This window comes from Rhinolophus hipposideros, assembly GCF_964194185.1.
Source record: "Rhinolophus hipposideros genome assembly, chromosome: 19".
In the NCBI taxonomy this organism is placed as follows: domain Eukaryota; kingdom Metazoa; phylum Chordata; class Mammalia; order Chiroptera; family Rhinolophidae; genus Rhinolophus; species Rhinolophus hipposideros.
This window is the reverse complement of record NC_138065.1, coordinates 28,030,386-28,057,200: the sequence shown is the minus strand read 5'-3', so window position 1 is coordinate 28,057,200 and position 26,815 is coordinate 28,030,386. Positions and strand designations below refer to the sequence as shown.

Below are 26,815 nucleotides of genomic sequence, written 5' to 3'. Positions count from 1 at the left end.
CTGCAGGACCTTGTAGGTGAGTGAGAGCTGTGACGGAGCCCCCACTCAGGGCTCTTAGCTCACTCCATGCTCTCTCTCCAGTTCGTGCAGGTCTTGACTGTCGTTCAGCCCAGCTCCAAGCCCACCTCCGGTTGCCTGGATACCCTGTCCCTCTGTACTACCTTCCTTTAATTTATTTGACCTACTCCCACCCAGAGTGGGGGGCCTGGCCTCCATTCCCTACTCTGTTCCTGACTCCTCCCTCCGGCCTTCTGTTCTTGATCTCATACCCAGCCTGAAGGGAGGCTTTCCCTGTCCTACCATTAGTTTTTCTAAAATGTGAATAAACTTGTTTTATAAAATCCAGGGCTGGCTGTGTCTTCCCTACCATGAGGCTGTAAGAAGCTGGGGGTTGTGGCACTATTCTGGATGACCCAAGCCTCTTTCCACCACAAACACCATCTGGCCTCTGTGGGCCGTGCCACCCACCCCAGGAAGGGACACCTGGATTCCATCTGCTGCCTGAACTGTCAGTGTTGAGCCATTTCTTATTTGGACTTCTACTTGGAGAGGGGAGCACAGGAAGGGGGGGTCCTCACTCCCAGGTTCTCCCAGGTTACAGGGCACAGGCTTCCAGCAGTGCCCTTTCTGAGTTCCCTGTACTACTCTGCCCTCTCATTCCGCTGGTCCAGCTTGTCTTGGACATGACTCCTCCCACCAGCCCTGGGGCCTCAGTCTTTTTCTCCCTGATCTTCATTATTCTGTCTGACAGCAGCAGAATAGAAGCCCCAGAACACAGCTGCCTGGATGGCGGGTAAGTCAGGGGAGGCCTGTGTGCCCACGGAGCCCTTGCATACACCACCCCCACCCAGGCCTTGCCTCACCCCTCTGCGTAAGAATTCTCTGATCTTAGAATTCTTACTGCATTGCACCTTAAGACGCACTCAGTTTACCTCTTTTAATTCATTTATTTATACACTTATCGAGCATTATCAGTTTGCTAGTGTTATTTTTAAAGATGGGGAGAGTGAGGCCCAGAGAAGTGATATGACTTACCCAGAGTCATAGAGCTAATTAGTGACAGTGTCACAACTAGAATCCAGGTCTCCTGACTCCTTGCACTGTATGCAGTAGTGCCCTGAGTGGTGAGTAAGTAGCGAGGAAAGGTATGGCAGGGTCTCAGTAACTTCTATCCAGGCTCAGTTTCTCTGCCCATTCAATTGCAATGGATTAACTACTGTGTGTGAGAGAGAATGTGTGTGTGTGTGTGTGTGTGTGTGTGTGTGTACAGACAGCCCACTCCCTCCTGCCTAGACTCAGCTTTTTCACTGAATTAAGCCAACATGACATTCCATCCTGCATCCCAACATTTGTTCTTGGGGAAACAGGTGACACCAGTGTTCCGGAACCTCATCTTTGACTGATGGTGTCTCAGGTGGCCCTGTGACCTGAGGTCAAGACGTCCTCTCTGAGTGGACCCAAACTGGCATGGGCTCTCTCCAAGACCCCCATTCCTGCTTCCAGGAGGCACAGGTCCCACAGGACCTTAGCTTCCCAGCCTGGAATGGAGCAGACTTGGGTGCTTTCCCCCAAAGGGCAAAAAAAAAAAGGACTTTCATTAAAGGACAGGAGTGGGGTGTAGCCAGTATTCGAGGGCATGCCTGCCTGGGCACACACTTTTCTCCCACGAGGCCAGCCTCAGGTCCCCTCTACCTCTGTCCCTTCTCAGCTTGCCATTGATCTTCCCTTCACCATCCTGGGGGGCTGCCCCTGGTTACTGAAATGACACCAAAAGGGGTGGTCAGGGGATGGGAATAGCGTATGAAGGGGCCCCTGTCCTAGCTGGACAGACAGCAGGCCACAGACCTAGACAGATGTTAGACACCTTCTCTCTCACATTCTCTCCCACATTTAACCCTGCCTCCAAAGTCCTACAAGGGCATGTCCAGTATGTTCACTATAGCGTCTTTCCTGCAGACATCTTTGCTGCAAGAATTTTTGCCCCAAACATTTTCACCACATAACTAACTGGCCATTTTTGCTGTGAGAGAGAGAAAAATAAATGGTTGACAGGTTTTGTGTGTGTGTGTGTGTGTTTGGTTGGTTGAATTTGTCCATTGACAAATCAACCACCTTTAGTGGACTTAATATATTTAAGGTAGTTGTAATTTTGGTTTCATTTTTCCACTGATGAAATTCTCACAGTTACTCTCATTTTCACATTATATAAATCTTAGGTAGTTCTTGTAATGGTCTACACAGTGATGAATAGACATGATGGTGCTGGTCTTAAAATAGTTAGCATTTCTTCCAGATGACGATGATATGCCCCAACAGTTGGTTTCTTATTTTGAAACACACTACATTGGGAGGAGAGAGGCCAAGGGCCCTCTTTGAAAGTGCAGAGTTGAACCCACATTTCCCACAGAAATAAGACAAGTGCTTAGGTACAAACACAAAATAAAATAAGTTATTTATGCAGTATTGCCATGAATCTACACACTTTTAAATGTATTCAAATACTCTGTATTTCACAATAAAGTCTTTAATTTGTTGCGTTCTTTTTTGTAGTAAAATTACCTTATAACCAATTAGGTATGTGGTGAAAATGTTTGCAGCCAAAATGCTTGCAGCAAAGATGCTCCTGTGAAAGTAAGAACCTATAAGGGATTCCCCCCCTTTGCCACTTCCTGCTCCAACTCCCCACCACCTCTGCAGGAATCCCCTCAAGGTCTGCTTACTGCCTCCTCCTATCAATCTTGCCTACTTAGCTTCCCCAAACACCATCTCTAGTTGTCACTACCCTATTTCTATTGACAGATGAGTCCGTGGGCCCAGCGTTAAATTTGTCAGCCTGGGTTTCAGGGTACCCTTTACCTACACAATAGACTCTACCCTTTCTATTTCAGTCTCCACCCCAAGGATCCTCATCTTCTCCTCAGCTACTCTTCAGCTTGTATGCCCCATCTCCTGATACAACTCCCAGGTCTTTGCTTATGGCAGTGGTTCTCAAACTGTAGTCCCATTCCAGCAGCATCAGCATGACCTTGGGAACTTATTAGAAATGCAAATATTTGGTCTCCATCCCAGACCTATTGAGTCAGAAGATCTGGGAGTGGGACAGCAGTGTTTCCACAAGCCTTCCAGGTGACTCTGATGTTATAGCTGCAGGCTTAGCTCCTTCTCTGTGCCTTGCTCAATCCCTAGCTTTCTGATTACCAAACCCTCCTACCCCTGCTTGGAGAGACTGCTCAGGTTCTTAATTTGAAACAGTTGCCATGGGCATATTTCTCTGTTTCTCCCATGTGCACTGTATTCCAAGATAGGAAACGGGTCTGTGGAGACAGAGTCCCAAAGAGCAGTTTCCAGACTCGGCCTCACGTGGAAAGGTGCTGGCTCAGTTAGTGGATGGCCATCAGCTGTAACTAGTTGCCCATCAGCTGTAGCCTGTTAACCATTGGCCACTAATATAACTGCCGTGGCTATGCTAGCAAGCGCGGATTGTGGTTGGTGGGTTGGTTGGCAGAGAAGCGGACGGCAGATTGTGCAGATTGTGGCACCTGCTTCCTGTGTCTCCAGCCCAGCCACCAGCGAGAATATATTGGTATGACTCCCCTATCTATGGTTCCATTGGTGTTCCTTTTTAGCTTCACCATATCCTGCGTTCTTGTGTGGGCAGCGGGACCAGAGTCCCTGCATGACACATGGCACAGCAAGCAGGGTACAGCACCGGCCAGAATCCCCAAAGAGGTAATGGAGCAGTTCATACGTGTGAAAGCTCAGTTTCGGGAGACCTGTGAGGAGCTGCGCCAGGAATGGAAGGCGAGTTCTGCCTGGGAGACTCGAGTCTCCAGGTGGCACACCATCCTCTTGGCCATAGAAAGTGTTGCCTTCCTTTTGGTAGTCTGCTGCTGCAATAGGCTCCGAGGGTTGCGGACATCTTACATCGAGGCCTCCACCTAATCAGACGCCTGGAGAGGTGAGCAGGATTCTCACCAGGTAGGAATTGTGTCTGACTCTGAGCAGGAGGGTAGGTGGGCCCCACACTGTGTGTGGTACCCGGTAGCCACTGTTCTCAGGAGTTGGACCCCCGAGGAGGGATGGGAGGAATGTGGATGGCTCTCCAACCGGTATAGGAAAAGCTGTGCAGCTGCCGAAGAGCTGGATCCCCATGGAAGGGTGGGAAGACATGGATGGTTCTCCAACGAGCATAGGCTAGAGAAAGTGAAGGTCGTTGCAGTTGTGTGGGCTGGAAAGTGCTTGCTGGGGTGATCCAGATGCGGGACTTAATAGTCCCAGGAGAAAACGCTTGCTGAGTCCTCAGTGGAAGATGCGGGTGACATCAAGGTCATCCCTCACCCCCAGGTTGTGGAGGACTTGGAGCCCTCACCCTGTGGAGAGGGCACACATTGTGAGGCCAACGCACAGCCCTGGCGAATGACTGTGGACTATGGGGAATTGCCTTCCATCCCTGATTTGATGGACCGCTTGGCTGTTTGCTTGGGAACCTACCACCATGTAGTGGAACTGGCGGATGTTTGCTTCCTTTGTCTCGCCCCATCACCAGCGAGACTGTGGTGCAGGAAGACCCCTTGTTGGGGTACACGCAGATGTTTGCTTCCTATGTCTCAACATCCACCGTCAAGAATATGTAAGCACCTTGGCTGTGAGCCACTATTGTTCCAGCACGGTACCCTGAGAACCATGGCTGTGCCCAGGAAATAGGTGGACATTGAGGGACAACCCCTGGGACATTACTTGAACTGGATTCAATTTTTTTCTCATGAGCTGGATTCCTGACACAGGACCCCTCGCGGAAGATGCTTGTTGCGTGGGTTGTGAGCAAGACCCTGGAGGGGTAGAGTGTGGGGACAGAGTCCCAGAGAGCAGTTTCCAGGCTCTCAGCCTCACATGGAAAGGTGCTGGCTCGGGTAGTAGATGGCCATCAGCTGTAACTAGTTGGCCATCAGCTGTAGCCAGTTAACCATTGGCCACTAATATAACTGCCATGGCTATGCTAGCAAGCATGGATTGCGGATGGTGGGTTGGTTGGCAGAGAAGCAGACGGCGGATTGCAGCTAGCAAGTGGGGTAGGTTGGTTGGCAGAGAAGCGGATGGCGGATTGCGCATTGTATGGAGCCTGCTTCCTGTATCTCCAACCCAGCCTCCAGCAAGACTATAGTGGTATGAACCCCGCCCCCCCCATTGGTATTCCTTTTTGGCCTCGCTATATCCTGCATTCTTATGCGGGGAGCAGGACCAGAGTCTTGGATTGTTCACCCCCCAGGTGCCTGGTTCAGTGTTCTGTACCCAATGGGCACCCAATGAATGATTTGAATGACTTCCTCTCACTATGCGCTAAGACTAATTCTGCTTTCCCAAGGGCCCCTATGTCTCAGAACTAGTGAATTCACTCTCTCCATCTCTCCCTGGCCCTCTTCCTCCTCAGAACCTTTCTCTCCCTTTGTACATCTACAGAGGTACCTATGAAATCTCATTCCACTGTTAGAAAAGAGCTCTCTATTTCCATGGACCCAACTCTGGCAGCTCCTATTTCCTGTTTCTCTGCCCAGAAGACAAGGTAATTCACACCCTGCTGATCCATCTCTATAGTCTTGCCTCCTCCCACTCAGCCTGTCACAGTGGTGAGGGTGGGGTTGGGAGGGCACCCTCCTTATCCTTATCTCTGCCCACCTCCATCCAGCTTTCTCTCCTCTGCGTCAGCTGGGGCTACTGTGTCCAATGAGACAGGTGTGCCATACACAGGGAGGCTGGCTGAGGAGGTGTGTGGGAACTAAAATCCAGCCCCTACTCTGCTCCCAAAGCCACTCATGCTGGTTGGCAGTGGCATCAGTCTGGAGAAAAAGGATGCCTTTTACAATTTGCACAAAGGTGCTTTATGGGTTAGCAGCAGCCCTGAGTGTATCACCTGTCTGTTGGTCCGTTTACCTATGCACCAGCTGTCTCTATCTGCTTCCACCTTTCCATCCAACCCATATAAATCCATTCTTCTGTCCATCCATCCACCCATGAACAGATGTGATGGTCAAACACAGACAGGCTAGTAAGTTCACCCATTCCCCACTCTCCTGAATCAGGATCCGTCCCTTCTACATTGGATCCTGGACTCAAGATTCTGAGGGGCTTCTCCAAACGTAGTGTATTCCCAGGGACCTCGCCTGTCTCCTTCTCCACCTCCAATATCCAGCTCCCCAGGTACCTGTGTCTGGCCCTGTCACAGTGGAGGAATCTGGTCACACCTTGGACTCACTCTCTGGGGGTGGCAAACAGCCATTCTGTCCCTTGTCAGCCCCAGCCCCTCCCCGTACCTCTTCCCCCACTCCCTTCTCTTCCTCCACCTTCTCATCCAGCCGGCTGGGGATGGACCAGTAGAGATGGGCTTCAAGACGGGCAGCTGCCTCAGCCAGCTCCCGGGCGCTGCACGAGGGCGTGGGCACCTCAAAGGTCTGGTGGAAGCTGGCATAATCCACCTCGTAGAAACCGTCCTCCAGGGTTAGCACTGATGTGAAGCGGTGGCCCCACAGCACCTCATCCACCAAGTAGGAGCTCCGAGCTTGGCACGTCATTCCTGGGGGGGAGGGGTATGGGTAAGGGGGAATCCCAGCCCCAGGCTTCCCTCTCCTGCCTCTCACTCCACAGCCCTATTCCCAGGACCCTTCCCTATATCCTTCCCCAAGGGGCCCAACCTCTTCCGTCCAGCCTACTTTCTCCCCCTCCCAACTTCTGTACTTGCTCAGCTCACCTCATTTCCAATGCCCAGCTCCTCTTCATCTCCAACCCACTCTCTCCTCTCCACTATAGATGCCAGTCAGAGCTTAACCTTGAAATTTACCTTGGGGATCAAGTGCAACTTCCCTCTACATATAGGGCTCCCACTGGAGCATTCCCAATTGTGGGCAACTGGCTTGTACCTGATTACCTCCCAGAATTGAGAGCTCACCACCTCACAAGTCTCCTACTCCTTTGCATGATGGCTCTAATAGTTGGGTTGTTCTTTATATAGAGCTAAAATCTGCCTCCCAGGATTTTACTCCCTGGTTTCAATCCCCTGACATATAACACCTCTTTAAGTATCTAAAAACAGGAGTCTCAGGTTCTATCATGTCTTCTCTTCTTCATGGTGAGCACCCCTCTCACCCTCCACCATTCCTCATGTGAAGTGGCTTCCCAAAATTTTACTTTCTTGACTGTAAACCAGAATGGCCAAGAAGGATCCTTTAAGCACTTTGTTTTAAATACTCCAATCGTGGCCTGATCCTTGCATGAGAGAGCGCTCACCACGTTTTTTCTGGCCATGATGCTTTAGCTAATAGGGTCCAAGATTACATTACATAAACATTTTGGAAGCTGTATCACATTGCTATGACATTAAGCCTGTGGCCAACTAAAACCCCCAGTTCTTTTTCACCAGAGCTCTTCCATGCTGTGCTTACATAAGTGATTTGTTTTTTTAAGCCTAAATGTAGACATTTATATTTATTCCTTTTAAATGTCATCTTGTTGGATTTTGGCTCATTATATTTGCTTTTCAAAAGGATTTTGGATCCTGACTCTCTCACCCAAAATATTACCATCCTTTCCAGTTTTGTCTCAGACAAGCTCCCATCTCTACCTTCATCGCACCCTCCTTGCCCTGAGCCTGTGTCCTGTCCTCCTTAATAGGTGGGCACACCCCACAGGTGTGCCCACCTATCACAGGGCAAGTGATTTTCCTCCTACCCTAGGGTCTCCCCTATCTACCTCAGCCTATGTCCACCTCAGAACAAGGGGGAACAGAAGATTGAACATCAGCTAACCAGAGACCAGCTCCCACCATTGCAATCCCCAACCTAAGACGTTTTAGGGTCACTGGTATCCTTAATTCCTTTGATGAAGTCTGGAATAGGAAGTATCCAGTGGGGAAGGGGAAGAAGAGGCAAAAGGGACAATGGGGAGAGAGGAGTTGAAAGGAAGAGAGGGAGGGTCTGGGGTTACAAAGGGAGAAGTGGGCTGGGTAGGAAATTCTCTGTAAGGGGAGGGGCTGCCTCCTGTACTGGCAAAATGGTGTGAGCTGGAGGGATAGAGAGGAAAGGATAGGGTGAATGGAGGAGGCAAAGAGCTAGGGGGAGACGGTGTGGGGGGGGAGGGGGGAGGGAGGGGATGATGAAGACGGAATGGGGAACACTGAGGCAGAGGGTGGCGTGTAGAAGCTCAGCTTGAAGGGGCCAGGCAGGGGATTTGAAGGGGCCAGCTTGTGGGGGAAGCCAGCAAAGTCAGTCACCTCTGACAACAGGAATTGCAGCCTGCCCATGGGCCTTTGGTTATCCACCTGCAGTTTTCTAATCCTTCTCCCACTCCTAGATCTCATGTCATGAAGGACTTCATTTGCTTCCCTGGCACTGGCCTTTCCCTACCTGCTCCCAAGCCCTTCACTGTAGGCTTGAGTTGGAGGTACTGACATCACAGGTGTATTGCTAGTTCCTACTGGGAAGCTGCTAGAAATGCTAGTATCATCTATTTCCTTTGTCAGTGGAAGCTGAAAAATCTTTTGATGAATGGGGAAACTGAGGCAGAGGTGAGGCCAGATATCAACCTCTCCCTAAAGTCCAGCCTACAAATAATTCAGGTCATAAACAACACTCCCCACCAAATTCCAGGGGCCCGGACCTTTCAGAATGACAAAAACCGCGAACCTAACCCCTACTTCCAACTCCATACCACTAAGCACAGTGAAGCCAGACTGCCTTTGTCCTCTCCACACATGGCCACTTAATAGCTTATGGCAGCGGACAACTTACTTAACCTTTCACTGGAGCAATCTCCTTTCTAAAAAATGAGCACAATAACAAGAAGTTACCTTTATGGAGTTCTCCTTAAGATTAAATGAACTCAGAGGGGTAAGATACTTTGGAGTTGTGCCGGACACTGAGTAGTAGCTATCAGTAACCCTCTCACCTATTCCCAGCAACACAGACCTCCCAGACCCAGGCCCCAGGCCAGGGCCACTTTCGGGAATCTATCCAAGCTTTCTCTGGGCTCTTTGTGGAGTCACTCTGCTAACATGCCCCTTCCAACAGAGGTTCCCCATCTCACCTCACTCTCTCACACTCCACCAGCTTCTCTGCCTATACTCTCCCTGTACCTGGCCTCTCCTCTTTGCCCCTGCCTTCCTCTGCTGTGCCCGCCCCCATCCAGGCCCTTGTAAGTCACGTTCTCCACCCACCCCATTCCCCTCCTCCCACTGGCCCGCACCCGTGGCTTCCACCATGCCCTCGAGGATGACAACGATCTCGAAATCGTCCCTCTCTAGGGCGCGGCGCGATGCCTCCCAGAAGGGGCTGGCAGCGTCGATCTCGTGGCTGATGACGAGCGGTGAGACGAGGAAGAGGCGGTCGTCGCCTGTGTCGAAGCCCACGCTGAGGTCGGTCTGATGCAGCGGGATGAACTCGCCCTCAAGCGTCTGGCGTGAACGGATGAGCTTGGCGCGAATGGAGGCCTCGACGATGTGCGACGAGCGCAGGTCACCCACGCGGAACATGAGGCAGAGGCGGCCATCGCGCAGCGACACCACGGCATGAGAGGAGAATACGAGCGTGGCGGCTCGCTTGTTGGGCTGCGAGATCTTGACGAACATGCAGCCCACCATGAAAGCATTCACCATTGAGCCCAGGATGGCCTGCAGCAGCAGCAGCACGATGCCCTCCGGGCACTGGTCGGTGATGACGCGGTGCCCGTAGCCGATGGTGGTCTCCGTCTCGATGGAAAAGAGGAAGGCGGCCACGAAGCCGTTGAGGTTGTTGACGCAGGGTGTCCAGGCGGTGTCCTCCAGGTGTTCCAGGTCGCCGCGGCCGTAGGCGATGAGCCACCAGATGGCGCCGAAGAAGAGCCAGGTGAGCGCGTAGGCGAGCACAAAAAAGAGCAGGCTGAGGCGCCACTGCAGGTCTACCAGCGTGGTGAACAGGTCGGTCAGGTAGCGGTACGTCTCGCGCACATTGCCCTGCTGCACGTTGCACCGGCCGTCCTTCTCCACGTAGCGCTGGCGGCCGCGGCGCCGCGGCGGCTCCTCGGGGCCGGGTGCAAAGGCGGCGTTCTCCTGCGCCATGGCGGCCGCGCAGGGCAGTGTCCCGGTCAGCGCCAGCCAGCGCGCTGGCGTCCGCGCCGCCGCTGCCTACCTCCCCTCGGCCTGCGCCTGAGCGTCCTCGCAGCTCCTGCAAGGACTTAAAGATTGGCAGAATTAATCCACCCGCGGGATAGGTCGAGACAGCCGGGCCAGCACCGAGGGGTTGGGTGGCCCTGAGCAAGGCACGAAGTGCCTCAGTCTCCGCATCAGCATTATGGGAACAATACATACAACTCTCGCTGCCCCTGTAGCTCACAAAATCGTGAGGATCAAATGGGATAACTTATTGGAACTGAATAGCATTATGCAAGTTTGATGATTCTTTTCCGGATAAAGCGGTGCCTTACCACCTTTAAACGGTGTGTGCAGTACTCCACAGATTTCCCGGGGCATGAGGCGAGGCGCCAGCAGGGAGGCAGTTTCCTGAAATCATTATTAGACTGTGGGCTCCTTGACGGCAGGCAGTTATTCTCCCTCTACTGCACCCCCTCCCTGGGGTGCAGTATTGTCGTCAGCTCACTCCCTTAATCACTGTTCTCCACGGTTCAACCTGATGGTCTAACCAGGCTCTTCTGAAGGTCATTCCAAGACTGATACACAGAAAATCTTTCCCGTTCCTCTCTCCCTGGACCTCACTCTACCTTCACCCACATGTTCTTCCACTCAGCAAATTTACAAAGGAGAAATGGAAGTGGTGGAGAGTAAGTGGGAAATCTCCAGTGGGCAAGGATTGAAAATTCCCACACTAGGAAATTCCCATTGCAACCCCTCCCTGATGACTAAGCTGCTGTAGAATCACCTTATTTTCCCTGGGTTCTTTGCACAGTGGAGACAGCCTGAAACTGGGCCTGAGAACTGGAGGATATGCCGTCAACACAGCCGCCTATGGGTAAAGGAAGCACAAAATTCCTCATGCGTTAGGTTTTCATTCCTCTACTATCCTAGTCTTAATGACATGCATTAAATCAGATTCAGTGAAGCACTAAGCATCCACCTTTACCTCCCCATTCCCTCTGGTTCTTAACCCCCAGCATCTTACCTCTCACTGATTATCCTAACAACTCCCTCATATGGCCCAAAGCTCACATTCCAAGGGAAGCCCGGCTAAATTTGCCTCAAATTCACATGGAGGGGCACTCTGAGCTGCAATCTGCCCTGAGAAAAAGAGAGATCCAGGGCCCTCCCCCAGGCACCCAGGGGCCCCTAGGAGATGTGGACCATATAAGGAAAGGTTTAGAAAAAATATTAGAGACTTTTCAACCTTCCTTCTTCCTGGGAATCATTCTCTTCCGCCTTAAAGGAAATCTGAGCTTGCTGGGGTGACATATGGGAAGGGAGGAGTGTGACATGAGGACCACAGGTGGTCTGGATGTTTGACCAGGTCCTGGGGAAAAACCACCTGGGTATGTAACCCCAAACCCAATGCTCCAGAATTTAAGTTCTGGGGTGAGGTGCTCTGCAGCCAAACCTTTGGAGGTTGTGTGTGTGTGTGTGTGTGTGTGTGTGTGTGTGTATTGGGGTAGGAGAAACCAACAAGAGATGGCTTAGAGCTTAGGGGCACCACCACATTTATTTTCCAGGAAGAATCAGGGGACACAGGGTCCAGGAGTCCCAATGCAATGGCAGATTAGGGTCTTTCCTCCCCCGACAATGGACCTTCCTTTCCTTTCCTGCAGCCCAAGATCTCTAAGCATTGACGGGTTCAGAGACCCCACCCATCATGCAGAAAATTACTTGGGTCCCACTTATCTCAGCTTCAGATGTTCTCTTGTATTAGGCAATCTGACCCCCAGTCAGCCTCAGGTCATGCAGAAAATTATCTGGGTCTCACTTACCCAAGCTTCAGTCCCAGGTGGACTTCTAGATGGTCTCTTGTATTAGGCAATCTGACCCCCAGTCGGCCTGCGGAGACAGACCTCTCTGCTTAGGGGTAGGGAAGGAACCGCAGAGTCTTATCACTCTCAGAACACTTGCTCTCCATTGCCCCAGGGGTCTAGGTGAGCCTTACTTTGATTTTGTCCCCTCTCCTGTCTTCTTTAGAAGGAGCTGCATTATTCTCAAGGGGGAAGGAAAGGTGTGAAATTGTTACCTCTATCCCAGGATCAAAGACTTGACTTCTTCACCTTCCCTCTAAAGAGTCCTGTTCCTCCAACGTATTCCTTTTTATTTCTTGTGCATGCTCTAACCCCTTTCCAGAAGACCCCAATGCCACATTTTCCTGAATCTCCCTTTCTCAGAGTGTGAAGTGCTGGCTAGCAAGGAGGCTTATTTTTTGGAAGGGAATCTGGTGAAAACTCCCTCAGAACCCAGCCCTCCCAAATCCCTGCTTGCCTTGGAAATAGGGGCCCAAACCCAAGTCCCCCACAACTCAACTCACAGCGTGTGGAGAGGAGAGCAGCCAGCAGCAAAGAGCCCTGGGGGTGAGCATCCATGCCCCTGATACTGCCCCCACCCCTGGCCCCCTTGGAGATTGGGAGCCGCAGACACCGCTGTTTCTCCTAAATGTGGCAGCAGCTCTGACTAGGACTTGCTATCTGTGTCATCCCCACTTCCCAGGTTCCCCTGCTCCTCTCCTGTTTCCACAGCAACCAGTCTGGCGACAGCTCTAGAGCATCCCCCTCCCCTCCCCAGTCCTGGGTACTACTAGAGGCTGATCCACATGCTATCGCTATTTTTAGCCCAATTCCCTCCTCCTGGACAATTCAGAGGCTCACCTCCTCACCCACGCAGGAAAAAAAAAAAAGCCGGCATGCTGGCTCTTTTCTAAGAAGCTCCTTGCTCTGGGAAAATACAGGCCCTGGCGTGTTTGGGAATAAGGCATTTGGTTTCCTGGGGATTTAAAGGGCCATCTGGGAGCTGGCAGCTCATCCCTTCCAACAGGGGCCTCTGGGTACAGGTGTTGCTCTTAGGTCAGGTCCACCATCACAGTCTCCATTTTGGAAGTGGCCACCATGATCCAGAAAGAGGTAGCTAGAGGGAAAAGAGATCCACCCAAGGAAGGGAAGCAGGGTAATCTTTGTCACTGATTTGTGACATGACCCATAGGAGTCAATTCACTTCCCTTAGCCACAGTTGTTCCATCTATCATAGAGTATGGACATATGCAAATAGTGGCCTGCTTCACAGGTGTGCAGCTCAAATGAGGCAATATAAACAGAATGGCTTTGAAGTATATTTTGTTAATAGCTAAAAGTCTAGAAGCAATCCAAATGTCCAACAGAGAGAAAAGTCTAGGTTAGGATTTACTAACTATTCATTCAACAAATGTTTATGGAATCCAAGTGCCAAGCAATGTGCTAGGTGGGGGTGGTTACAGAAATGAATTAAGTCTCTACCTGGAGGAGCTCATAGGCCAGTGCAGAGAAAGACACCTGAAGACATAATGCTGACACTACTGCTAACCATTTGTTGATCATCAGCTACGAAGGAGACAACACCTCATGTTATTTTCTTCATTTATAGATGAGAAAACTTAACTGAGAAAGGTGATTTACCAAATATCACAGAGTCTGGATAATGGCAGAGATAATAGTCAAACTCACACATCTTTGGCACTCCTCCATGCTGTTTTCATAATTACACTGCCTCAGTAATGTAATATCTGTGGCATAGCAATATAATCAGTTACTATGTTCATATATGTAATTGTGCATGTAGGCACACTGTTACATAGAAAAGCAGAACATAAAAATATTCGTATAAATTGATCATGAATTTATAGAAATAGGTGTAGGAACACTAATCAAAACCAAGGAAAAATTTGGAAAAATGGAAATACTTCAATGCTCATTTTCTTGAGGGAAATAATTAAAAGCAGAGAGTGGTATACAAATACCAGGTATTGTCATTACCAGTATTATTATATCCAAGATATTGATCTGTTTCTCTCCAGATTCCTTAACCCTTTTGCTGCGACGGTCAGATATATTGGAATGAATATTTCCAGAAAGGAAGTTTAGGAAAGCAGATGTACATTTTTTTATATTTTTGTGTTTTTCAAGAATGAATAACAATAGGAAATTTTTATACATAAAATAATGTCATTTATGTACAAAGCACCTCAAATTGTTATTATTAATTGCATAAAATAGTCAAAATATCAACTTTTTGGGGTTTTTTTGTGAATTTCTGACACATTTTGGAAAAAAAACTGGAAATCAATTAACACAGCAAAAGAGTTAGAGTTGGAACAAGAAGATATGTGCTAAAAGAGCAGGAAGAGATAGAAATGGACACTGGAGGGTTAGCAGTTTCTGAAATGAACTGGCAGGTTGGGAAAGGTAGTACTGAATAATGTAGTCTCTAGAGGCAGTGACCTGGGTTCAAATCCCAACTCTGTCTACTACCAGCTGGGTGACTTTGAGCAAGTTACTTCTCTAAACAGTTTCTTCACCTAAGAATTGAGAATAAGCATATTATCCAACTCTTGGGGTTGTTATGAGGATTACAGTGAGGCAATGCCTGGCACATTGTAAGTACTCAGTAAAGCTCCCTACATCTTCCCCCTCCCTCTCCCCTTTCCCCTCCTCTTTCTCCTCCTCCTCCTCCCCCTCCCCCTCCGTTTCGTCCTCCTTCCCTTCCCCCCCTCCTCCCCCTCCTCTCCTCTTTCTCCTCCTCCTCCTCACAGAGATTCCCTACCAAGCCTGTCCTTTCTTCCTTTGTTCTGGTGCCACCCAGCGAGACCTATAGGGGGCACTCCTGGTACACTGCCTTCCTCTCCCCAGCTCTCTTGCCCCTGTTTCTTGTTCCAAGTGGAAATATCGAGTTTTCAGCCGAGATTGGCATCAAGAGGGCTGTTAAAGCCCCAGTCAACACCCCGTCTCCTGGGCATGGCCTTGTCACAAGAGCCTTGGAACTGCTAGCCTGCCCCTTTCTGTCCTGCCAAGCGGCTGCTCACGTTGGTTCTACTGTGCCAGGAGCTCCGAGAAAAGAAACCAAACTCCTGGGCAAGAACGCATTTGCATAGAACTGGCCCCATTTCCTGGAGGGGGATATCACAGGGCTGCCAGGGCCTTGCAGAAGTTGGATCAACCAGCCCCTCACTTCAGTTGGGGCTGCCCTGAGCCTAGCCTTGCTGACAAGGAGAGAGGCTACCAGCCATTCCTCTGATTTACTGATCCTGCAGGTCCTGGACTTTACCTGGTATCTAACCTCAATTCCTATTATCATTGAGCTTGAACCAAGTGAGGAAAAAAAGTTTTGCTAGGTACGAGGACACTAAAAAATGGGCATGATCCCAGCTTTCAGATATTATAAGATAAAGAAAGCAACTTTACAAGTTGTGATGATGGGAGATTGGGTTTGGAACTAGAGGATACTGAGAGCAGGAGAGACACAGCTGGGGCCACATTGCTGGTCTATGAAGAACCTTGGTATGAACCTCTCTGGACAGATGTGTTCCTTATGGAATGTAGCTTGGAGAGCAAGTGGTACTTTTGGGTAATAACAATAATAATAATAAAAGGGGAATCCCTCCAGTAGACACAGATCCGAGCCACAGTACAAGAATTGGTAAGCTGAATGCAGTTCAGTTCTCAACTTGACCCCTCAGCAGATGCCTTGTGCACGTACAACTGTATGTGGCAGCCCCAGGAGCAACCAATGTGGAAAGGTTTCCTTGAGAAAGATCATGAGACTTCTTGAGTAAAAGCTTGGAGGTGGGAGAAGAAACATGATGGGGAAAATGAGACGGTTGAAATTATGAGCTTAATGGAGCAGGGAGGCCGATCTGGTAGATTATAACAATTTCAATAAATTCAAGGGAGATGGGACCCTTGAAAACGCTGAGCAGAGGGAGGATATGTTTGAAGCAGTTGATGGGCTGGAGATTAAAGTGAAATGGGAGGAGCAGAAGACCACTCCAAGACAGATGGAGCCCTTGAGCCCCTGAGGCTGAGGGGCTTGCTGGCTTTCTGGCTGTTTTCAGCAGAGCTAGAGGATGAGAAGATTTCTCACACATAGATCTATCTTACTTTATAGGATGGCATGGAGGTAGACCAGGATTTAAGTCATGGCATTCAGAGGTGGTCCAGAATTAGTCCTTACTTTATAGGTAAGGGATGGGTCTCAAGAGAATAGAAAGGTCTAAGACTTAGGTCTCCTGGATCCTGGTCCCTGATTGTTTATTTCCTCTTTCCTTCCTCCTACTATGGTGCATTGTGTATTAATAGAATTTTATCTATTGGACTCAATTGGAAAGGTACTAGTTGAAGAAATCCTGGAAAGAATTCTTTAGTAATGTGATTAAGCATGCCCCAATTTGTGTCTTATAAATGTGAATTTGTGTAAATCACATTTATTGAAAGGAGGTGGTATACCTAAATAATGATCTTTAGCAACTGGGGGGATATATAGCTTAGCCCTTCTCTTGGATTTCTTCTCTGCGGTTTGAATCATCCAGCTAGCAGGTGCTCCACTACATGGAAATTGTTCAGGCTTGTGGGGCCTGTACACTAAAATGACACTTGGAATCCTGTAGTGAGCATTGTCAGTGTCTCTAGTCTTTCCAAAAACTTCTCTGAAGTGTTGCCTGTTCTGAGCCTCAGCATGCTTCCTGCCCCAACACTTACCTCGTCCCTTCTGTCCACACCTGCTTTTCCCAGCAGAAGCCCCTCATACGTACTACTGCCCACCTGTGGATTCTCCTTCCAGAACAGATTACTCGTCCTTGCTCTCCTCTGTGCTCTAAGGGAACCCTGCCCCATTATGAACAAAGTGAAAGAAGAGATGAGGCCAATGTCGGAAGGAGTGAGTCTGAAAGCAACAATCAAGAATAAGAAAGAAACAAGTTGCTAAACTGAGAGAAGAGAAAGAGGTCCTCAAAGAAAGATAGTTCCCCTAACTGCCATTTTGTATGGTAGACACTGGACATCACAATACTGGCAAATTTTTCATACCAACAGGAGCTCATGTTGATAATGAAAATTATGTTTAAACCATGTAGATTCACTCTAGTATTACCTTGAGACATGCTTTGCAGCTAAACACACATGGATTCAAGTCCCAAATCTAACACTTTCTAGCTATGTTACCATAGATAAGCCACTTACCCTCTCTGAACCTCAGTTTTTCCATCTCAAGTAATATATCTATCTTGCATAGTCAACACACAAATACTAATTTTCTAAGCCCTTTATCACTGATTGTCTATTGGGATCCTAGTGACTATTCTAGGACTTCTCTTTTGTAGAAAGACCCCCAAATTAAAAACTGACATTTGATATTACAAAGCAATATACATGATGGATATATGTATATATGTTATAAAATGTAATTTGAGAAAAAAAAACTCAATTTAAATCACTCTTAAAATTAGAAAACTACAGTGCCATTCAAGCTATCTGTGTACTTTTCCATAATCTCTCACTCCTGCAGTTCTTGAACGTCTAAATTCTAATTGCCCAGTCCCACCCCTGAGTTTTACTAAGTGACTCTTATGTTCTACAGAAAAGGTAAAGACTATTTGGAAGAAACATCTCCAGAGACTTCTTCACCACAAGGTATCTTTTTCTGCTCCTGGTCCTACCCTCTCAGAAGAGTACCCAAAGGAGTTTGGACTGTGATCAGTAAGAAAGGGGCAACTATTTGGGGTTTTTATACAAGGGCAAGGGATTGACATAACGAATACAGGTTGCCTCTCCCTTTGAGACTAGAGAGAAGGGTGAAAGGTGGGTCAGATTCCTGGGCTGCTAGCAATCTTCCTGATCCTGGTAGTAATCTGGGTAGTAATCTGATGGTGTCCTGGACCACAGCCATGATGATGAGATCAAGAGGAAGAGGGCAGAATTTAGGAGATTTAGAAAGTAGATGCATTGATTAAATAAAGGAGATGAGGTGAGGAAGAATGAAGAATCTACAATTGCTGCCATGTTTCCCTTGATTCAAAACATTTTGTTTACCTCCTGATTAGTCTTTCTAAAATTCTGCTATGGCTTTGCGCCCCCACCACTACCAACACTCAAGACCTGTAATTGCTCTCCATTGCCTTCAGAAGCTCAGAACTGACCATGAACTAGCACAGCTCTGTATACTCCAGGTATTCCTCCCAAGGCACTCTGCCTATGGTGCCTGACCAGTAACCCAGTAGGTGCTATTTGAAATGTACATTTACCCATCATATGGCTTTTAGAGGCTGAACTAAGCTAAAATTTCAAGTTTCCTTGCCTTTTTTCCAAGATGTATATCAACTCAATATGGTAATACTGGTTACTGACTAGTAGTTAAATATCTACGATGAACACAAATGGGAAAATAATTATTTTCTCCCTTAATAAATGCCAAGGGTGGAAGATTGTGAATAAAAACCTCTCAGAACGTACATTCAGATGATAATGTAATCCTTGGTGATGAAAATGTTGAGAACCACCACCCTGTCCTCAAGTCCAATGTACCAGCTTGCTGCAGTTTCCCACACAGACTTGTATTTTCATGCCCCCGCCCCCCGGACTTTATGACTGCAGTTCCCTCTGCCTTAAATGCCCTCCCCACCATCCGCCAGTACCTAAGTCTTCCGCATTCTTTAGAGCCCTTATCAGATGTCACCTGTGTCCTCCACATCTGCCAGGACCCCCCTAAGTACAATGATCTTTCCCGGTTCTGCAGCGTCTTTCCTTCCAGACCCAGAGCTGCATCTCGCATCCCGGATCTCACCCAGTACTTAGGGAACGGTGAATAACATGGAAATTGTGCTGAACAAAATAATCCTGTAACCCTCGGAGCCCAGCCCCAGTCCGCCCCCACTGGGCTGCCCTGAATGCATTTCCACAGTAGCTCAGCTCAGGCTCGCCCCCACCGGTTCCCGCTCTGTTCCCCACTCTGACATGACCGCCTCCTTCTTCCTTCTCTTTTCCCTGTCATCTTGCCATCTCAGGCTTCTATCGCTTCACGGATCGTCTCTTCGTCTCTCTTTCCCGCGAGCCTGTCTGGGTCTCTGTCTTCGCGTGTTGCGCTCTGCCCTGCGTCTCCTGTCTAGGCTCCGCTCCGGAGCCCCCTACGCCCCACCCTGTCTGAGTTTCTCCAATCCCTAGAGCGCGGGCTCGCGCTCCACGCTTCCATTGGTCGACCCCCCCACCCCCGACACACACACACCGCCCTGCTCTACCGGCCCCCCTCCCGGCCCTCCATTCACACAAACTTTGGCTCCAGAGCTGAAGAGGGAGGGGGCGGCCCGGCCCGGCCCAGCTCTGCCCCCAGCCGGCCCGACCCCGGCTCCGGCCCTGGGACCAGCCCTTATCTGATCCCAGCTCCTGTTTAAGAGTCCTGGCCCTGCCCGTCGCACAGCTCCGTTCCTCACTCCTGCCCGTCCCTGCCTGTCCCGCTGCCCATCCGAGGGGCCACTCCACGCGGACCCAAGGTAAGCCCCAGGCCCTGATGAGGGAGTTGCTGCCGCCCCTGCCCGAGTCCTGTCCAACTCACTCTCCAGAGATATCGGAGCCCCAAACCCCAAGGTCCCTACCCTGCCGGGCCTCCGTGGTATGGCCCTATTTCCCAACCTCCCGCCTTAGGCCGCCCCACACTGACTTTCCTGGGAAGGGCTCCCCAAGAAGGTAACTTTACCCAAGCTGGTCACCACAGTCCTTTAGACTAAGGAAGGGGCTTTTCTGATGCTCCTTCCCACAGGGAAGACCGACAGTTGCATCACAGCTCCTCCAACAAATACAGTGGCCACCACCTGGGAAACCATGCATCCCCACATTGGCACTCCAGACAGTGCCCCCTCTTCCCAAGATCATCAGGTTACTTCCACTGCCATAATTAGCCCCTGTCCCCTTCCCTACACAGGGACACTCACATAATGACACTCACTGATCACTAGTGCACACCTGGGAAGACAAACACATACAGCTTATATTAGGGTTCCTACGTAGCCTGTTGTGCCTGGGACCCCTATTCACCCAGTCTCTTCCCTTCATTCTGACTTACCTTCTACTTCAAGACACTCCTCCCCATTACTACTCCTCTCCCCCAGATGTTTTACACTGAGATCCCCAGGAAGGAAGCAGCAGGGTCCCTGCTAGGGGAAGAAGGGTAGATTGGACTCTAACATTCACCTTCAGATGGAGATGCCCTTTTCAACCCACCCCTTCTCTCCACCAGGAACTAACTAAGGGCACCTGTGTTCAGAAAGAAGTGAGGGTTGGAACTTCCTGGTTTGGGGGAGGAGAGCTGAACCCCAGGATGGATAAAAGGACAAAACTGGACAAAAGTGGGAATAGGACCTCTATTATCTCGAGATTTCATTCCTGTTAATGAAGTACCCCAGGCAGAGTAAGGCAAATGGGGTAGTGGGGATGCTGAAGAAGCCAGTACAAATTTGCACCCAAAGGAGGCCAAGGCTTAAAGCCTGATCATGTTGCTTATCATAAGAATTCTGGCTAAAGATTTTTGAGCAGTCTATCTTGGTTGTAGGGTTTGAATTTTTTCCCACCAGGACTGCTTTAGGCAATTCTGGATGGGAGGGAGATGAAAATGGGAGATTTGGTATCTTTATTGTGAGAAGTGCCACTTGCTTAGGGGTGCTAAGGAGGGCCTGGAGCGGGTTTCAAGAGACAAGCCTGAGGAAGGGCCAGCAGCCACAACTGGTTCCATTAAGTTTCATCTCCAAACCCTCACTCTAATCTCCAAGAATTTCTGAACCTGTTCCTGGCATGATGGAAGGCACCCTCCTGAGGAGTAGGGCTTGTTAATTCCTCAGAGTATAGGCTGGGTATAGGGGACCAAGTGTAGAAGGAAGCAGGTGTCCTGGCTCATAGCTAGTTTTTCAGGGAGGAGGAAATGAAGGAAGAGGGGGAGGGAAGATGCCATGCTTGGCAGAGGGGCCAGGGCTGGTCTGCGGAGGCAATAGACATGGCCCAGGCAGTGCCAACTTCTTCCCCCACCCCCCCACCAAGTCCTTTGGTGGTGGTGGCAAGGGAGGGAGAAAAGGGGTGTTGGGGGGTGATCTGGGCCAGTCCAGCCTCCCAAAGCCTTTGCCAACCTGGGTCCTGAAAGGAGCTGCTGTTTTCTGAGCCATCCCCCCAGCCCCCACCCGGAGCCTGAGCAGCCAACTTGTCTCAGTGGATATCAAATGGCAGTGATTCCACCGTGTGTGTGTGAGGGGGGAGGGTTATGGACCCATTCCTGTGGTTCTAATGCAGAATCCCACTGCTGCCCCCTACCCTAAGGAAGAAAAAGTCTCTCCCCAACATGCACCCCCACATGCAGTCTATTGACACGTTTGTGTGGAAGAATTCATTGTCTGCCCTCTGGCATCCCACACCTACTCCCTGTGCCCTACTGAACAGCACCTGTGCCCCACACCTGCACCTCTATGCATGAGCTCATTTATAGCTCCAGCTTGGTTGGCTTGGACTATAAGGGAAGGGCCTGGCAGAAGACCTAGAGGCCTTCTTCCCTTGCTCTCCCTAGAGACCAGAGAGGCTGGGTCACTAGGATCTGGGTGGGCTCAGATGAAGTCCTCTGGGGTCATCCTGGGAGTAGTGGGATAAAGGGTTTAGGGCCCTGTGGTGAGTCATGGAGGAACACCCACCTTCTCAGAGGAAAAAAGGTTTCCTGAGCCTTCTAGCAAAATGCACACAAGATGGAAGAGAGGTTGAGCCCCTGGCATTGGTGGGGAAGGAAAGAGATGTTGGGCAATGCAGCCCCTCAGCTTTCCTGCCAAGGGTTATTTAGGATGGAAGGAAAAACCTCCACTCTCCCTCCCCTTTCTGGCCTAGATTCTTCTCTTGCCTGACTGGTCAGTGCTACTGTCCAGGCTGAAGCCAAGCTGTCCAGGATAGTGGTGAGGCCCTGGAAGGGGGCAGAGAGAAAGGATAGTCTGAAGTACACCATTGAGATGAAACAGTAGAAAGACTGGAGAGAAGGGGAAGATTGGAATCCAAGTGTTTTAGCACCCAACAAAGGGTGGTTGGCCAGGGAAGCTGAACTTTTTGAGTTTACCACATCACCCCTCTCTACCACAGCCTGAGTTCATTGCTTATCTTCCTTCATCTGAGTTTAACATATGTGTTGCCGCCATTGTTCATGGAGACAGTGCATTTAGGTATCCCCTCTTCATCCCCTCCTCCTCATCAGAACCTTGAAAGAGCAAAGAGAAAGGGATTGTGGGAAAAACTCTCTCATGGGTGTTTGCCAGCTTCGAGCTGGAGTTGAGGTAGTGGGGAGGCGGGAGAGGCTGACTCTGGAATGTGGGAGAGAAGTAAGAACTGAACTGTGTAGCCTGGAGAAAGAGGATGAAGAAGCAGGACCTTGAGAGACTTGAATTAGTACTTCAGGCCTATAAAAAGGTGTGACATAGAAAGGGTGTATATGGCCATCTGCTCCTCTTCCAATGGCAGAAGACCTGGGAAAGGGGTGAGGCTTCATCTGGAAGGACTTAGGTTGGATTTCAAGAAGCTCATCCCATTAAAAGAAAGAAACCTGAAATGAAGATTGGGAAAGAAAGGGAGACCACCTTCTGGACTAAAAAATAAAACAAAAACATAAATCCCAAAACAAAAATGCCAATTGTTAAGGCTTCTGAGGGGAGATGTAGCTCAGATACACACAGGGATTATTGTGGCAGCTGTCATGAGGCCTCTCCTGGGTGTCTATCCCTTGCCACAGCACTGTCCTCTGGCTCCTTTCTGTTCTGGCTTTGTCTGAGAGGCAGTAGGTGTAGTGGTTAAGAGCATAGCTTTGGAGTAAGACTACCTGGGTTTAAATCCTGGTTTCACCACTTAGCTACACAAGTCTCCTCATCCTTACAATGGAGCTAATAATAGTTGTGGATTGAAAGAGTCAATATTTGTAAAAGGCTTGGAATGGTGCTTAGCCTGGAGAAAGAGCTCTGACTTTTTCTACTCTGTCATCTTTCCTGGCTCCTGGGCCTTGCCCCAGCCCTTCACTGTGGTTTTTCTGAGTTTCTGTCCTAGGTCTCCATTCCTCCACCCTTCTTGAGTTTGGGAACGAGGGAGAATTATCACATAGTTTAAGATGAGGTTCCTGTCTTTATTCCAATAGGCTGGACAGCACCAGGGCCTGGGTTCCCATACCATAGCCCTTCCTCTCATGCTTTTCACCAAGCAGAAGTCCTATCTTCAACTCAGATTCAATAACTTGAGCTTCCCCCAGATAGTCTCTTTCTCTATTCTGAGCAACTTCTGTCAGCTTTTCTCTACTCCATCTCCCACCTCTGTACCCCTACAACCTCACCTGTTCCTCTCTCTGCCCATGTTTCCCCCCATATCTTCTCTCAAGTGTGTGTCCTCCTCTTATTCTGTCCTCTCGTCAGCCTGTCCATCACATCAACTTTGACACTCACATTATGACTTCCCTGACTCTAACCTGTGTCTCTTACAGATTTCTTCTCCACTCTACCACAGAATTTTCACTGTGAAGCATCAGTTTTATCTTGCTCCTTTCCTACCGAGACCATTGGTTTTCAGATGAAAACTCCCAATCATAGTCTTCGAGATACTTTATGTAAGCCTTTTTCCCTGCCCCCTCCAGCATCACCATTTTTGGGGACTGCCCCATTCAGACTTTGTTCTAGAGGAACATATTCAATGGCAATTCTGAGCCCCATTCTTTCTCCCACTCTAGGCCTTCACACAGACCATTTTGAGTCTTACCCCTCTTGCCGATCTCCATTCCCCTATTTCCCTGTCTGCTCTGTCGTCTCGAACCCCCTTCTCCTCAGCATCCTTTGTCCCTTGTCCCTTGTGTCTGTGACTTTGCCTAGGATGCCAATGCAGTAATGATGTTGGAGGGGATATCCTGTCTCCTTCATTACATGGGGGCTTCTCTGGGGTTGGGCCTCTGCCTGTGTCAGACTGCAGACTCCCTGAAGTAAAAGTGTCTTTTTCCACCCCAGAGCCTCAGCCACAGAGTATCTGCTGACCAGCTTGGCTCTAACTAGGAGACCTTTCTGATTGCTGATTCTGGAGGGGAGGATTCTGGTTATGAGTGTGTAAGACCCTATTATCCAACCTCTCCTACTAACAGGGCCATCTTGTGGAGATGGTGTCACTGAAGATTATAAGCATCAGACCCCAGAACCCCCAATTTCCAGTCCTTTAAGGGCTATTGGCCCAAACACAAAAATCCGTGTGGGTATGCAGGCTCCACAGAGCCTTTCTCTTTTCACCGGGGAGGTCTACTCCACCTGATGCTGGGCTTGTTAGCAGGTATACAAAGTGGAACAATGGCAAAGGTCAGAGTCCAGTTTAAGATAGACCCATTGTCTCAAGCATACCTCTGAGCAAGGTTTTGAAAGCTGAGAGACATGTGTGGACACCTCCCAAGTGGGGTGTAGGCCTGACCTGTTAGTTTTACATTCCCCCAGGATTGTCCCCTCATCTCCACCCCTGATGCTAGTACCAACCACGAGACCCTGGCACATACCTCCTCCCCACACCTAAACCTCCCTGTTTGACCCTCTGATAAAAAAGACACAGGCAACTGGGAAGAAGAGAGGGTGAGTATTTTTGAGTATAGGGCAGTGGTTCTCAAACTTTTTGATTTCAGGATCTCTTTACACTCTTAAAAATTATCGAATATACCAAAGAGCTTTTACTTGTGTGGATCATAGCTATTGATATGTTAGAAATGAGGCCGAGGAGACTTAAATAGTTATTAATTCATTTAAAAATAACAACAAACTCATTGCATGTCAACATAAATGACATTTGTAATGAAAAATAACTATATTTAAAAAACACAAAATGTTTAGTAAGAAGACTAGCAAAATGTCTCACATTTTCACAAATCTTTTCAATGTCTGGCTTAATAGAAGACAGTTGATTTCTCATAGCTATGTCTGCATTCAACATGTTGCAATATTGTATGTCATGTACAATTCTGGAAAACTCCTCTGAACACTCATGAGAGAAATGAAGTGAAAAAAGCCAACCACATATTAACATTAATATGAAGATAAGTTTGACTTCAGAGAGCCTCTGAAAAGGTCTCAGGGACCCCCGGGGTCCCAGACCACGCTTTGAGAATTACTAACCTAGAGGAACCTCAGGAAACAGTTTTCAAAACTCCCGGGCCAATCTGGACATCCTGACTGATCTCCCCCAGCTGCACATGGTATTTTGAATGTTTTTACTAGGGATGAAGTATGGGGCCATAGTTAATCATGTGGATTCTGGAGACAGACCACCTACTTGAGCTTGAATCTCAGTTCTACCACTCACTAGCTGTATGACCTTGGACAAACTATTAACATCTCTGTGTTTCAGTTTCCTCATCTATAATATAAGGCTTTGAGGAAGTGTCTGCTTTTTAGAGTTGCTGAGAACTAAATGACATAATACTAGAAAAGGGCTCAGCATAGTGCTGAATAATGTCAGCTCTTATTAAATTCCAGAGCCTTGCCCCTGAGTTCACTACCCATTGACCCAGAAGGCAGCGAGCTACAGAGGTGATCCTTTCCGCATTACAGATGGGGCTTCTTGGCCCAAAGAGGGAAAGTACTTGTGCAAGGTCCCAAGGAAAGTTAACAGGGGTGTTAGGCCCTGAACCCAAGAGTTCTAATTCCTAGCCCTATGTTCTCACCAGACTTTTCCAGTGTGTGTGTGTGTGTGTGTGTGTGTGTGTGTGTGTGTGTGTGTGTGGCGGGGGTGGGGGATAAATGGGGATGAAAACAATGTCCTGAGAAGGGGAAGGAAGCAGACCTTACCTTTCCCCCAGCAATCCAGGTGAGCCATCCAGGGCCTATGGTAGTATAGCAGGAAGCCTTGAGGGCAGGTAGCAGGGAGGACTTCCTGACATCACAGCAACTGAAAAGAGGAGAAAGAAAGTCAGGAGAAGACATTGCTAAGCCCAGAAGATCTTTCTGTCTTGCCTTGTGGGGAACAGTTTTGTAAAGTAGCCCCAGGCCTCTCTCCTATGGGTTTCTGGTCCGGGGCAGAGGAAATCTCTGATTGGGCAACACTGCTTCTCATGTGGGACCTGAAGACCCTTCTCAGAGCACTGCCTGCTCTCAGTGCTACCACCACTTCAGCCCCTCTCCTTTGTCCAGGTTTTCTTGACTTGCCCTCTGTGCTGAGGTACCATAGGACAGGGCACTGCACCTTGAGAAAGGCGGTGGTGCTGAGGGTGTTAGTGGGGGTAGGGGTCCTCAGGGCAGGAGAAGAGAAGCCTCTCCCTACAGCATGAGGAAGGGAATGAGGCAGATGAGGAGACAGACAGATACAAGTTCTGGGGAAGAGCTAGTCCTGGCTCTTGGGCCCATCAGGCAAATTCCCTGAGCTGGGATGCAGAAGCCACCTTCCTCAGAATCCTAGATACCCGAGTCCTGAGCACATGCCCTTTCTGCATTCTAGAGGTTCAGATCCCACCCGCAGCCCCCAAGACAACTCTGAGACACCACAGGCTTCAGTTTGAGATCTTGCTGTCTGTTGCTCCGTTTCTCTTCTGCCCACACAATTCCCTTGAATAAAAGGGTAAAACTGAGGCAAAAAGTGGGTGGACTCAGACTGCCTATCACTACTTTCCAGAGCTTGCCTGGAAGGAAGGGGTCTGACCTCCACAGCTCCTCCTCCCCCATCCCTACCAGTCCCCATGGCTTTTTCCACTTAGAAAGTCCTTTCTGGCGAGTGGCAGGTTTAGGGACCCTGGTCTAGTCTCCCTGCCCTGACTCTTGGGCGTATCCCCAGGAACACCCCCATGGTCTAAGATGATTCAGCCTCAGCCTTGCCCCACCCCCTGCCTTCATTGGTGTGGTCAGCA

General features: G+C 49.2%; 3 protein-coding genes across 19 annotated transcripts in view; 2 read left to right on the top strand and 1 right to left on the bottom strand.

The window, feature by feature from the left end:
• The window catches only part of IGSF8 (immunoglobulin superfamily member 8), a 7,255-nt gene extending 6,914 nt beyond the window's left edge, over positions 1–341 (top strand). For both annotated transcript variants that reach the window (XM_081026329.1, XM_081026328.1), the window contains one exon: positions 82–341. Coding sequence is in view for 1 of the 2 variants with exons in the window: in XM_081026328.1 (XP_080882454.1) it covers positions 82–278 (197 nt within the window). In the remaining variant the exon portion in view is untranslated. The remainder of the gene's footprint in view (positions 1–81) is intronic.
• KCNJ9 (potassium inwardly rectifying channel subfamily J member 9) lies at positions 339–26,815 on the bottom strand. 14 transcript variants are annotated; one of them, XM_081026340.1, is made up of 6 exons: positions 25,764–26,815; positions 11,935–12,001; positions 10,899–10,982; positions 9,232–10,196; positions 6,339–6,568; positions 339–4,370 (listed from the first exon to the last, which is right to left on the bottom strand). In XM_081026340.1, the coding sequence occupies exons 4-6, from the start codon at positions 10,079–10,081 to the stop codon at positions 4,335–4,337; spliced, it is 1,116 nt and encodes a 371-aa protein (XP_080882466.1). In that variant the 5' UTR covers positions 10,082–10,196; positions 10,899–10,982; positions 11,935–12,001; positions 25,764–26,815; the 3' UTR covers positions 339–4,334. The 14 variants fall into 14 exon arrangements, with proteins under 14 accessions (XP_080882466.1, XP_080882464.1, XP_080882474.1 ...); XM_081026338.1 differs by lacking the exon at positions 25,764–26,815 and adding an exon at positions 12,477–12,637 and having other exon boundaries at positions 6,309–6,568; XM_081026348.1 differs by lacking the exon at positions 25,764–26,815 and adding exons at positions 10,447–10,522; positions 12,477–12,616 and having other exon boundaries at positions 339–6,568.
• The window catches only part of KCNJ10 (potassium inwardly rectifying channel subfamily J member 10), a 31,328-nt gene continuing 23,742 nt past the window's right edge, over positions 19,230–26,815 (top strand). For 2 of the 3 annotated variants that reach the window (XM_081026332.1, XM_081026331.1), the window contains exon 1: positions 19,237–19,451. The gene's annotated coding sequence lies outside the window, so the exon portion shown is untranslated. Of the gene's footprint in view, positions 19,452–26,815 lie in introns of all 3 variants that reach the window. The other variant, XM_081026334.1, reaches the window with a different exon arrangement.